The sequence below is a fragment of the Malania oleifera genome, chromosome 1 (genome assembly GCF_029873635.1).
Source record: "Malania oleifera isolate guangnan ecotype guangnan chromosome 1, ASM2987363v1, whole genome shotgun sequence".
Taxonomy (NCBI): Eukaryota; Viridiplantae; Streptophyta; class Magnoliopsida; order Santalales; family Ximeniaceae; genus Malania; species Malania oleifera.
This window is the reverse complement of record NC_080417.1, coordinates 69,995,093-70,009,073: the sequence shown is the minus strand read 5'-3', so window position 1 is coordinate 70,009,073 and position 13,981 is coordinate 69,995,093. Positions and strand designations below refer to the sequence as shown.

The 13,981-nt window shown below is 35.6% G+C and overlaps 1 protein-coding gene across 1 annotated transcript in view; it reads right to left on the bottom strand.

Annotated features, from left to right (window-relative positions):
* The window catches only part of LOC131166787 (uncharacterized), a 42,261-nt gene extending 30,786 nt beyond the window's left edge, over positions 1-11,475 (bottom strand). The window contains exons 1-2 of the mRNA XM_058125360.1: positions 10,928-11,475; positions 1,444-2,836 (exon numbers count right to left, since the gene is read on the bottom strand). Coding sequence (XP_057981343.1) covers positions 1,444-2,836; positions 10,928-11,312 — 1,778 coding nt within the window. The 5' untranslated portion in view covers positions 11,313-11,475. The remainder of the gene's footprint in view (positions 1-1,443; positions 2,837-10,927) is intronic.
* Positions 11,476-13,981: the final 2,506 nt, after the last annotated feature.

Genomic DNA, 13,981 nt, shown 5'->3' with positions numbered 1-13,981 from the left:
TTGGGGAAGAACTCACCTTTGGGAGGATGAAGGATTTGGGATGCTCCTCTGAGTCAATTTTCCATGTTATTATCATTTGTCTAACCTTCATGATGCTCTGGTCGCTGATTTCGCTTAACTCGGGAATGTGGAGTCCTGGATTTTCATTTTTTAAGGAATTTGAATGAGGGAGACAAATGATCAAATCTTGTTGAATGTGCTAGGCTTTTGTTATAACTCTTCGAAGAGGGATAGAAAAAGTTTAGCTTCGGATGCATCGGGGAATATTCCTTACAAGTCTTTCTTAACTCGTTTAATTCATGCTCCTAATTCTATTCCTTTTCCTATACATTCTTTTATTAATAAAATTAAGATTCTCTGGAAAGAAGGCCAAATAACGCAGTCTCCAGATGTGTACATGCTTTACTATGACAGTGGGAAGGTTTGTTCATTTATTTTGGCATTTTTCCTTTTTCTTTGAGTACATGGAATAATCCAGTTGGTGTTTTTGGGGAGCTTTGGGTTTGCCCACCCTTTTCAGATAACCTATATCTTCTTCATTTTAGAGGGGTTCTGGGAAGAAGCAAAGGACCAAATGAAAAGGAGAGAAAGCTGTTTGGAGACGTAGAATATTTGCGACTGTTTGGTACATTTAGTAGCAGATTGCTGAAACCTAAGTACAGTCATGTCACCTACTTTGGTTAAGAGAAAGGTGGTCTTCAAAGGCTTCTATTTAACATATAGCTGGACTAATATGCCTCAATAGCTTTATATTGCTAATGATGTCCATTTTTGCTTTGTTGTTTTCTTGTTTGGTAGGAGTATACCATGTCCTCCACATTGCACCTTCCTTCTTTCTCATAACAAACCTCTTTGTTTATCCAAAAAAACAAAAGTTGCTTCTCATTCACACAATCCATGGTCTCTAACAAATAAAAATTTCATCAGGGTATTTATATGATAATTTTATTCTTTAAATCATTTGACACTTTGATTGTTCTTTTCATGTGTGTTGTTCAGATGTCTATGTATTTATTTTATTTTGTTTCTTTTAGTTTTTTTTTTTTTTTTTTTGGTACCAAATGGTGGTGGTTACCATAAAGATTCTACAGTAAGAAATTATTTGAGAATTTATGAAGGGATCAAGTGAGAGCTTGGAAACAGTGATTATTTATTGATTAACACATGTTATGAACAACTCTTTTACAAGCAAGGGACCATCTACTGGCCCAAAATGTGACTATATCACATTCACATTTTGCAATTGCATAAGCAGAATTGTAGGACCTCAGACTTAATAGAATGCAATACACATTTAATTAAGAACATAAAAACAATAGAAGCAAGAAACTAAGTCAAAAGCTGGCTCCAAAGTTTCTGCTAAAAATGGAAAATGGCTCAATAAGGGGTTAGCAACAAGCAAGCAACTGCAATATGATGAAGAAAATCATGGTAAATATGAACCTGGTCCTGGACTGGGAAACAATGCCTGATCCTTTGTGTGTGCCTAGATATGATTCCATGTCCCTCCAAAAAGTCTCCACAGAAAAAAGTTCATGCTTTCCAGAATGATTGTTTGTGTGGCTTAACTTTGTTCCAGTATCATCACTTGAGATTTCAGAGGCCAAGCCACTACTCCAAAATTTGCACAATTTTATAATCCAACAGAAGAAACCTGCACTTGCTCCAGATTTATCACCACATACTTCAGAACTCTTAATGTCTCTGTTGTCCAGAATTGATCCATCATTGGATGAAGTGTTTGAAGCTGGAGGCACTGGCTTAGAACAAGAACTTAATGATTTCTCACATCTTTTGTTAGATTTTGTGTTTTCAGAGCTAGCACCAGAAGCATGACATTCTTCTGGAATGCTACAAGTTTTTGCAGAGCTATTTGCTTTACCAACAAACCATTTTCTTGAGAATTTTAGGAAAAAGCCTGTTTCAGAAGTAGGATCATGTTCCTCTGCAGGAGGTGGATGATCGTCAGCTACAGTCGAATTTTTCTCATCAGCAACTTTTTTATCAAGTGGAGGATTTTGGACTTTTGCAGGAGTCCCTTTCACATTAAGTTCAGATGGTTGCACTGTTGACAAGAAATTCCCATCAGCAGATTTAGAAATAGAACTAAGCCCACCATTTAAATTTGAAGCTACATATACATCCGGATCCCCATTATTGCTAACAGGCTGTGCAGTTATATTTGAAGGGGCTACAACTGGTTCAGGAGTTTTAGAGATGGGGCCACGTACAAAATACTGGCCATCACTTCCAAATTGAACCTTTAAAATGTGAGGCATCGATAAAAGAAAGCGAGAGAATTTTTTATACCCATACAAATCTTTATCTAGATTCACATTACTTTTTGCCAATTCTGAACGAAGTTCTGTAATGGACATTCCTTTTGGGTATGAAGATAATATTTGGCGAATCTGCTTGATGACAGATCTTGGAATGGGACGGAGCTTAGACTCAGAAGCAGGCTCAGATAACTCAGTAGCCCGTAAACAAGCCGGCTGCTCAGCAATAGAGTAGGGGTCCTCAAGAGGCACCTTATAATGGCCATACCAAGAATTATAAGGACCATCTGGAGGTTGGTTGAAATGCTTCCCAGCAAGGTTTTCCCCTCTAACCAATGTATTCCATTGCCACATGATGCTTGCAGCACTGCAGAGAACATTAGGAGCAGTTTCAGGACTCGCAAGCAATATGTTGTAGTTGTTCATTCTTAGCCGGTGTAAAATGCCTGCAAAGTCCCTGTCACCAGAAATTAAAAAAAGATGTGCTGGTGGAGGATGTTGAGTAACCCAACACATAAGATCAACAAGAAGAGACCTATCAGCACTGTTCTTCCCTCCTGCAAAACATATCCAATAATCAGTTGATGTATAGGCACAAATTTAGTCAAGAAGCTTTTAATAGCAGGAAACATTTGCTTTAACTTGTGTACTCCAATATTATAGCCATGCCGATATCATCAATATAAACCAGGAAATCAATTCGCAACTGATTAGGCTACCCACACATATACTCAACTAGGCCCCTTGCCGGTAAGGTAAGCAAAAACTAAAACATCTATTTAAAAAAAAAAAAAAAAGCTCAATTCGAAAAAATTAGCTTCTGTTCTCCAAAGTTTGTCTTCTTTTCTGAATAAATAATGATGACACACAGAAAACATTTAGATATTTGGTTTAAGAAGTTATTGAGTAAAATTCTGATCAAATAACGTTTGGACATCTGTTTTCATAAATGATCTAAGAAATGTCCATTTTCAATACACTATAAAGTTGCTTTCTATATTCCCTCTCTTTTTCAAAATTGTATATGAACAAAGAAATAGAACTCTATGAGAAATATTTTGGTATTTTCATTCTTTCAACTTTTATAAATTTTTACACTCTGGAACTCAAGGCACGTTGCCATTTAAAATAGAAAATTCTTACCCACATGAATCAGCTGTTTGAGTAACACAATGGAATTGTAGGGTATTCTTTTGTCTTTGCAGTACTATACACTCCCTGAGAAAACTAAGTTTAGGCAAAAAATTGTATCTTCCAATTCAAGTGACTAGTTCTAAAACCATTTGAAGGAAAGCTACCCAGAGTTTCCAATCGATTGACCAACTCTCTCATGAATTAACTCCCAAATTTTTTATTGAGCCAGTAAAACTAAGATTTTTTTAACAGAAGATGCTTTACAGTTTTCTGAAATGTCAAAGGAGAATGAAAAAGTTAGAGGGTCAGGGAATTATAATCATCTAAATACCTGTTAAGTCAAATCCAAAATTTCCTTCAACCCATCAGTTAAAACCACAGATGGTCACATTAGCAATGGAGGAATACAAAATATTTTTGGACTCAGGAATTTTTTCCCAATTTTACCAATGCAAAATCCTATTTAAAAAAGAAAATAAAAAAATATTATTGAACATAACATTTAAAGAGCAAATTAATTTAGCATCAGTTGAATCTCTTGCCAAGCTTCCACTTGCCAAGGGTAAATTCTTGCCAATATATTTCTGAACACAGAAAATAAACTTCTACTCATGGTTTTAAATAACGGCCGCGACCGTTACGTAACGGTTTTTTGAGTTACCGATACCATTACACACCGAGGAATCGGTGGGAAGAAAAATCATGGCTGTAATGGCCATTACGGACTGCGACCGTTACGTAAAGGCCGCTACAGCCGTTACGTAACCGCTGCAGGACTGTTACGCCAAAAATTTATTTTACTTTTTCTTCTCACTTTTTCCCTCTCTTTCATAAATCATTCCCAATATACCATCTAGCAAGAGGGGGAAAAGATTATAATGAGGATGACAATGATACAAAATTTACTATTTCTTTAAATACTCACAAGAGATGCATTAATTAACAATTTGACTTGTTAGGAAAATATTTTCTTTTAATAATATTAGTAATTTGATATTTATGTCCTATATTTTTCAACTTCAACCTTCTTCTTTTTCTAGTTATTTTATATTTGTATTATTCGTATGTCTTATGTGTATAATAGATTAATGGAGTGTATAACGTATTTTGTTTTATTAATTAATTTAGCACACATAAGAATTTATCACAGATAAAAACAATGAGAAATATAAATATGCACACACGTAATTTTTCTATCAATGGTGGTTCAAAACAAATGTAAACTTATTACCTTACCAAACAACTTAGTTAGTCGAACTAAAGGATCCAAAATATACTAAAGCTCTTTCTAAGAAGGGTTAAAAGCTTAAAACATGCAAGTACGCTAATATGCACAAGGTTGTGTTCGCTTGAAAAAAATTCACAGTCGTTACACCCGCTTCCCGTTATGTAACATCCACTACTACCACTTCCCATTACACCTGTTACTGTTACGTTATGCTACCCACTACCGCGATTTAAAACCATGCTTCTACTGCATGACACTTGTCCTATACATTATTTATCTATCTTTAGATTCTTACCATGATACGTATAGTTACCATGATATGTATAGTTCGATTTTAAGAACCTATTTTTCCATCCATGCTATATAATGTCCACTAAATCATAATACATTTGTTCAACCGGATTTTATTTCCATATTCATAGAGTGCAATGTTCCCAATACCTATATTTCAGCATTTCCACTATTTTTTTCAATCAAATAATAAATTGTTCCAGAAAATAGCATACTAAGAATTTTAAAATTTTGGTTTAATATTCAACACAAACAGCATAGTTTAAATTGTGAAGACTCTCATACCGTCTTTGCCTTTCTTGTTTCCAAGCAACCAGTTGATTCAAAAAGTGTACTTTCTCTCCTCCAGAAAAATGTACTAACAAAATAGGACTTAATAACAAACAGATTCTGAACAGCATATTTTCACCATTTTTTGCCAAATTATTGCATTCCCATGAGACTATCTAATTTACCCAAGCCTATAAAAGTATGAGCATATCTATAAGACCCTATCTCAACAAGGCCCCGAATTTCATACAGCGATTTAGCATAAATCATAGGCTCACCATCGTATCAGATTATCACAAAAAGTAGTTGATTTAGCTTCTTTTACCTAGATTTTTTTTTCTAAGGCCCTTTTAAAGTGCTCCTGTACAAGGATCAATTTTTTGGTGCAAAAGTGTGATTACTGAAACCTCTAAACAAGTCTTGTAAAGCACCACACTTAATCCTTATATCGCTGATCCAACTATAGAAGGCAACAAAAGTAAAAGAAATCATTAAAAATAAATAAAAATGAAGGAGCCCTAGCAGCATGCAACTACCCCAAAAAAAATGAAAATGTCCATTTATTAACAAGAACTAAATAAATTCTTATAAATTACAGTTACAATAGCAGCTTAAGAAAAATCATTCAAAATAATTTAGAGAAACATGCCAAAACACAAAAAAAAAAAAAAAGGGGATGTGCGACTGCATTGGCACATGGTACAATAGTAACTGAAAAGGCAAAATGGAAACATCAATAGACAAATTCGTTGGGTGATTCCATCCAGAAGTCCTTACGGGCAACACCATCATGCAACTTGTTGTGAAATATGGCTCACATTCTAAAGGAAAGCATGAAGGAAAACAGGGTGCAGCAGTGCAGTAGGGCAAACCGTCGATGGCTTCCCTGTAACCGTCGACGGTTTGGGGGCAGTGTCCTATTCTGCCTGAAACCGTCGACCATTTGGCTCAAGATGCCCAGTGCAGATTTTAAATTTTGAATAAATGGACGTTAATACAATTGGGTTTCAGGGGGAAACCTCCGACAAGGCTTATATATACATAGTATATGTTGTATATGGGGAAGTAAGTGTGGTTGAGAGTATTTTTGAGAGGGTTCTTGTATTGCTCTTGTAATTTGGACAAGAAGATAGTGAATCCTTACCGTTTGCTCCCGTGGATGTAGGCATTGCCCAATCATGTAATTCCTGGTGTCATTGTTATTGTTATGGCTTTATTTACTTGTTGTGGTTGTGGAATTGTTCTGTATTCACCATTAGATTGCTGCAGTGCGTGTTTGATCCTTTACATATAAATATACATGTTGTGCATATTTGGGGTTTTTTCACAACAAATTGGTATCAGAACATTGTTGTAGTGGCCTCTAGATCTTCATCTGCGAAATTTAACATTATCAAGTTTGATGGAATCGGAAATTTCGGTTTGTGGCTAAGAAGGGTGAAAGATCTCTTTGTGCAATAAGGCATGGTGAAGGCCTTATACAGAATTCAACCGAAAAGCATGGATAAAGCAAGTTGGAATGAATTGGGGGCAACAGCAGTATCAACCATCCGTCTGTGTTTGGCTGATGACGTGTTGTATCACGTCATGGATGAGGATTCTCCGACATCAGTTTGGCGAAAACTAAAAAAAATGATATATGTCTAAGCGTTCGTCAAAATCTGCAAATGTAGTGGAGGAAGATTTAGAATGCAGTGATGGTGATATGCTATGTGTTTCATCGGGTTCGGAGTGCCTCATGAGTTCTTGGATCCTAGATACCAGATGCTCTTATAACATGACAGTAAATAGAAAATGGTTCAACACCTACAAGTCAGTTAATACCGATTGTGTTTTGATGGGAAATGATATTTCATGCAAAATATTTGGTATTGGAAATGTCAAAATAAAAATGTATCATAGTGTTGTAAGAACTATATGTGATGTAAGGCATGCACCCCGTCTGAAGAAAAATGTTATTTCATTGGGCACTTTAAACTGTAATGGGTATAGTTACAAGTCTGAAAGTGGGGAAATGAAAGTGTGTGAAGGCGATTTGATAGTGATGAAAGGAGAAAAGGCAGCAGGAAATATCTATACACTGCAGGGTAATACGGCTGTAGGTGGAGATGCAACTGTAGATCCGAGTTAGATGTTTTGTGGCATATGTGGCTAAGGCATATGGGTGACTACATATATTCAAATGTTTGGGGACCGGTGAGGATAGCATTACAGGGCATACATATGTTTTTCGTGGGTTTATCACAAAAGGTCTTGGTTTATCTCATGTGGCACAAGTTTGATGTGTTTCCTAGGTTTAATTTGTGGTTGAGGTGGAGACCCATACCGGGAGAGAGATCCTCAAGTCAAACATTGGGGCTGAGTACGTTGGTCTTCTTTAAGAAGTTTTGCGAGCAGAGTGTTATATGCAGGGTTTGCAGGGTACTTCTTGGTGAAGTCTGTGAGTATGACGCGTTTCTCGTGTGACCAATCGCCAAAGGTATCACTAGATGGGAGAGTTGCAGGTAAATTGTGGGCAAGTTTTGCGGTAGACTACTCGATTGTGAGTGGATGTCCACTGGTGCACTATTCTAGTGATGGAGGATCTAGGCTTAGTGTTATGTTTGGACGATACATCTTTCTGGGGTATAAAAAAGGTGGGTATAAGTTGGGTGATCCGATGACAACAAAGGGGTGATCGAAAACATGGCTTTTGGTGATAAAGTCATGGGGTAGTGTACTCAGGTAAAAGAAGAGAAATAGACGCTAGAAAACTGCGGCAGCAATAGCAAACATGTAATTCAGGTGGAGTTAGATACTCAAAAAAAAAATGCGGGGAGTTCTATCTTGAGTCAACGGTATCACGGTATGAATGGGCATGTGATGCAAGTGGAGCTACGGACTCAGGGCAGAGATGACATAGTTCATATTGTAGGGAGTTTCAGCCCAGGAGACCAGCAGGATCATGTTGGGCCCATATGCACTATCAGACCACCACTCAGGTATAAATTTGACATTATGATGTTTTATGCATTCATTACTACCAGTAGCAAGGTTCCTACTATTTTTCAAATTGCAATGCATGGCAAAGGGAAAAATAAGTGGATAAGTGTTATTGTGAAAGAAATGGAGGTATTGCATATGAATCAGGTGTGGGAGTTAGTGAGGCTTCCAATTAGGAAGAGGGTGATAGGATAAAAAGGAGTGATGTATCTATTGTGTGTGAATGACATATTATTGGCTAGGAAAGCTTTGACTGAAGCTTGTCAGTTGGGAACTTTGTTGAAAGTTTTTGACATGAATGTGTTCGATGCCAAGAAGGGTCTTGGTTTGAAGATTCGCATAGACAAGGCTGCAGGGAGATTGGTATTATCTCAGTGTAGTTTTGTGGATGGAACTGCAAGGAGACTTTGTTTTCCATCTCAAGGGGGTTCTGTGGAGAATCGATGTGAAATGTCTACCGCCCGACCCAAGGACGGGCTGTGATGTCCGAGATATGTCAAAGGCTCCCATTATTATGTAATGGGGCATTTCGGCAGGCAACAGAGTGAACCATCAGTTGTGAGATTTGTTGAAAACTATGCAAGAGGCTTTGGTGATAGAAGGCTTGCAGTAGCGTTTGTATTTACTGTTGTGGGAAGGCCTTGTTGGAAGCCGAAACTGCCATCAGCAAGTTCAAGCGGCGTTGCATGGACTTGGTGTTTGTCTCCAGTTGCTAGACTGGAAAAGGTCCCAACCTAACATCCCAAGTTCAAGGTGGAGTAGCGGGTCTATGTCTTTGGTTTCTCCTAAGGGGCGTATGTTCGCCAAGGTAGAGATTGTTGTGAAATATGGATCACATTCTAAAGGAAAGCATGAAGGAAATCAGGGTGAAGCAGTGTAGTAGGGCAAACTGCCAACAGTTTCCCTACAACCGTCGATAATTTGGTTTGGGATGCCCAACGCAGATTTCAAATTTTGAATAAATGGACGTTAATATAGTTGGGTTTCGGGGGGAAACCTCCGACAAGGCTTATATATACATAATGTATGTTGTATATGGAGAAGTAAGTGTGGTTGAGAGTATTGTTCAGAAGGTTCTTGTATTGCTCTAGTAATATGGACAAGAAGATAGTGAATCCTTACCGTTTGCAATCGTGGATGCAGCCATTGTCGAACCACATAATTCCTGGTGTCATTGTTATTTTTATTGCTTTATTTACTTGTTGTGGTTGTGGAATTGTTCTGTATTCACCATTAGATTGTTCTAGTGTGTGTTTGATCCTTTAGATGTTACATCCCGTTGTGCATATTTTGGGGTTTTTCACAACAAATTGGTATCATTGTTTTGAAATATGGCTCACATTCTAAAGGAAAGCATGAAGGAAATCAGGGTGCAGTAGTGCAACAGGGCAAACCATCGACGGTTTCAATATAATTGTCAACGGTTTGGGGGCACTATTCTATTCTGCCTGGAAGCGTCGACGATTTGGCTCAAGATGCCAGCGCAGATTTCAAATTTTGAATAATTGGATATTAATACAGTTGGGTTTCGGGGGAAAACCTTCAAGGAGGCTTATATATGCATAGTATATGTTGTATATGGGGAAGTAAGTGTGGTTAAGAGTATTGTTGAGAGGTTTCTTGTATTGCTTTTGTAATTTGGACAAGAAGATAGTGAATCTTTACCATTTGCTCTCGTGGATGTAGGTATTGCCGACCACATAATTCCTGGTGTCATTGTGATTGTTATTGCTTTATTTACTTCTTGTGGTTGTGGAATTGTTTTGTATTCACCATTACATTGCTGCAGTGTGTGTTTGATCCTTTACATATAAATATACATTCCGCTGTGCATATTTGGGGGTTTTTCACAACACAACTGCATTCGTGTTGTGCAAATTAATGCGCAGAGGAAAACCGAATCACACAATGCAGCAACCAACAATGAACAATACAGAAAACAAAATCATGCACATTATACAAAAGTAATAAAACAATGACACAAAGACTACGTGACTCGACAATGCCTACATCCACGGGAGCAAACGATTGTGAATTTTCACTATCTTGCGTCAAAAGCATTGAGTTACAACATACAACATAGTATAACCCTCCCAGAGGTTTTCGCCCCAAAACCCAACCTATTCAACTTTCTAATTCAAAATTCAAAAAACAGCATTGAGTAACCGAGCCAAGTCGTCAACGGTTTCAGACAAACCGTCGACGGTTTAATGCTAAGACCAAACCATCGAAATTACTCTACAAAGCCGTCAATTGTTTCCTTTTACCTTGAACAGAACCGTCGATGGTTTCAAGTAAACCATCGCCGATTTATTCCTGCAAGTCAGCTGTTTTTTAACCATATTTTCTTTGTACATCCGTTCCACTTAACATATGGGCCACAAATTACAACAATTCGCACATGGTGCAATCGTAACTGAAAATGCAAAAATGGAAACATCAATTGACAAATTCATGTGGTGATTCCAGAAGTCCTGCCAGGCAACACCATCATACGCTCCAACCCTCCAACCATACAGTCATCCAACAAGTCAGTTATGCTATGTCATTTCAACAAATCAGCTGCTCAGTTTTATGCACTCCCCTGTCTAATTTGAGTCAAGTTCATACCTAGCCCCTAATTAGAAATCGTTTGGCCCTCCGCACAAAACATGTATTTATACAATAGTTGTTTTAGTTCTGGCGAGCGATTATCTTGTCTGTAAACTTTCTACAGAACTTAAACACAATAAATTGAACTAACCGTGAGGAATGTGAGCGAGATTAATCCCCGTCGAGGACAGTGCCTCTTGGTTCAACCTGGAGAGCTGAAAAATGTCGCCGAAGGCCGTGACCTGAATGGGTCCCTTAATTCCATTGGCCCTGATAGCAGCGGTAATGCTATGCGCAACTTTGAACACGTTCACGCCACCTGGGATGCTACAATTCTCGAAGTCCCACCACACAGAGACCCTCACATTTCGAGACTCTTCGTCTTGGCGCCTCGAAGAAGAAGATAGGATGGAATTGTGAGGTAAAGAAGTTGAGTAATGATGCACTCGATGAATTGTGCAGCCGTGCGAGAAGAGAGCAGTTGAAGATGATGAATAAGAGAAGAAGAGAATGGTTCTTAGAGTGAGGAGTTTCATGGCGAGTGAGAAGAAAAGTAGAATTAAGGTTTAGAGTTTTGATGTAAGAATCAGTGATGGCGATAGTCATTTCATTTCGTGGGTTGCACGAATGAGAGGCCTCCTGGCAGGCCCCCGGCGAAGAAGAGAAGAAGAGGGTATAAAACCCTCCCAAAGCCCTATCTCGGGTGCAAACTTATTGCATCCTATTTATTATTTTTGCTTTGATTAATTATTTTTTTCCAGCCGTTACCTCGAGCCCCCTAGTAAGTTTTTTTTTTTTAGGTTGTAATGTTATTTATGTGTTTTAATACGCTTGTATTTATTTATGTTTTATTCGTAATATTTGAAATACAACAAGATTATTGAATATTTACTTATGATTTTTGTCATGTTGATTTTGTAATATTTTAAGTGCAACGTAATTATTTGGCTCGTATATTTATTCATGATTTCTTTATTGATTCTATAACATTCAATATGTAATAGTTATTATATTTGCTTGTATTATATTTAGTTTTTTTTTATCATTATTGTTAATCGCCATATGTAATATGTTAATGTTTAGGATTTATTTTGTTTTCATTATAATATTTGATGTGTAATATATTCATCTTATTGGCTTATATGTTTATTTACGGTTTTTTGTTTTTATTATAATATGTAATGGGTAACATATTCACCTTATTTGCTTGTATAATTATTTTAGTTTTTTTTATTGTTGTTATGACATTTAATGAGTAATATATTTATCTTATTTGATTATGTAATTATTTAGGGTTGTTTATTATTGTATTATTTAATGTGTAATGTGATCATTTCATTTACTTGCATAATTATTTAGGATATTCTTAATCGTTATTGCATTGTTTAATGTTGCTCCCATATTTATCATTGTATATTATTGCATATCAATGTTGAAGTTAACTTGTTGCCATATTTATCTTTGCATATCTACATATTGATTTTAGCATTAAGTGTTTTCATAATTTCATTATTTTGTTGTCATATTCATAATTGTGTAAGAACATACTAATTTTAGAATTGATTTGTCTCCATATTGTATAGTTTACACATTAATTGTAGGATTGAGTTGTTTCTTTAATTTCATTAATTATTTCCATATTGTGCATATTATCATTAATCATATGTTAATATTAAAGTAGGTATTGTATTATTTAGGTATGCCTATTATTACTAATATTATTATTGCTATAATTATTATATACATATACATACGTATATTTTTAGATGTGTGCTAATATTATATATCCTAGTACGCAATATTATTATTACTATCATTTTTGTGCAAGTATATATATGTTAAAGTAAATGGTATTATTACTATTAGCGTATGTATATATATTTGAGTTTCGTGTTATTATTACCATATATTAGAGTACATGTTATTTATTATTATAATACGTATATATACATGTGCTGAGGTATTGTTATTATTATTATTATTATTATTATTATTATTATTATTATTATTATTATTATTATTATGATATTTTTGTTATTAATTACTTTTGATTTTTATCCCTATGATTTTAACGAAATGGTAAGAGCACTTTGAACTTCACGTACCCCATTTCTGAGGAAATATATATATTTATTATGTAAATATTCGTGTGGGGTTTTCACGTACGTGTGCATTTTGTAAATTCATAAAAGAAGTAACCAAAAAGGCTTTTTAAAGTTAGTTTGATATAATTTCATAATTAATTAGGTACCGTTCGTAAGAAAGAGCGCGTAGGGGGTGCTCGTACCTTCCCCTTGCATAACCGAACTCCTGATCCCGGCTTTGGTAATGCAGACCAATTCTACCTTTAATTGGGTAGTAATCAAGTGTTCTAACCACACTAAAAGGTTAGTGGCGACTCTAATATTCCTATTTTTTTAAAAAAAATTAAACATATGAATTTTATTTTGCCACTCCGGGGCACCTGCGCTCCAAGGCGTCACGATAGCCTGCCGACTCCGCTAGGGAAGTTAGAGAGTCGAGCCAGTAATTAATTAGGAATTATCCCAATTTTAAATTTATTAAGTCTTTTAATTACTCCACTTTATTTTGTAAATAATATACTCCCATATTTGAATAATTGGTTTGTGAAAAATTTAATATGATTAACTTAGTGTGGGTATGTTTCCATATTTGTAAATATCCTTGAGTTAATGTGAATATGTAAGTACTCTTGAGATAATGTGAATTTTTAGTTTTCATATATGTGCATATCCTTGATTTAATATGAATATTTGTTACCGTATTTGTGAATATTCTAGATTGAATGTGAATATTTAGTTTCCACATTTGTGAATATCCTTGATTTGACGTGAATATTTGTTACTATATTTTTAAATATTTTGAATTTAATGTGAATATTTAATTTCCATATTTGTGAATATCCTTGATTTGATGGGAATATTTGCTACTATACTTGTAGATATATATTCTAAATTTAATGTGAATATTTAGTTCCCATATTTGAAAATATCTCTGATTTAATGAGAATGTTTGTTTCCTTGTTTGTTTGAATAAAGCATGTGAATATATTTCATTAATTATGAAGATTTGTTTAAATAAGTAGGTAAATATCTTTCATTGGTTGTGAATAATTATTTTCATTCTTGTTTGAATAAGCATGTGAAGATCGGTTTGTTTCTATATTTGCTTGTATAACTTTGAA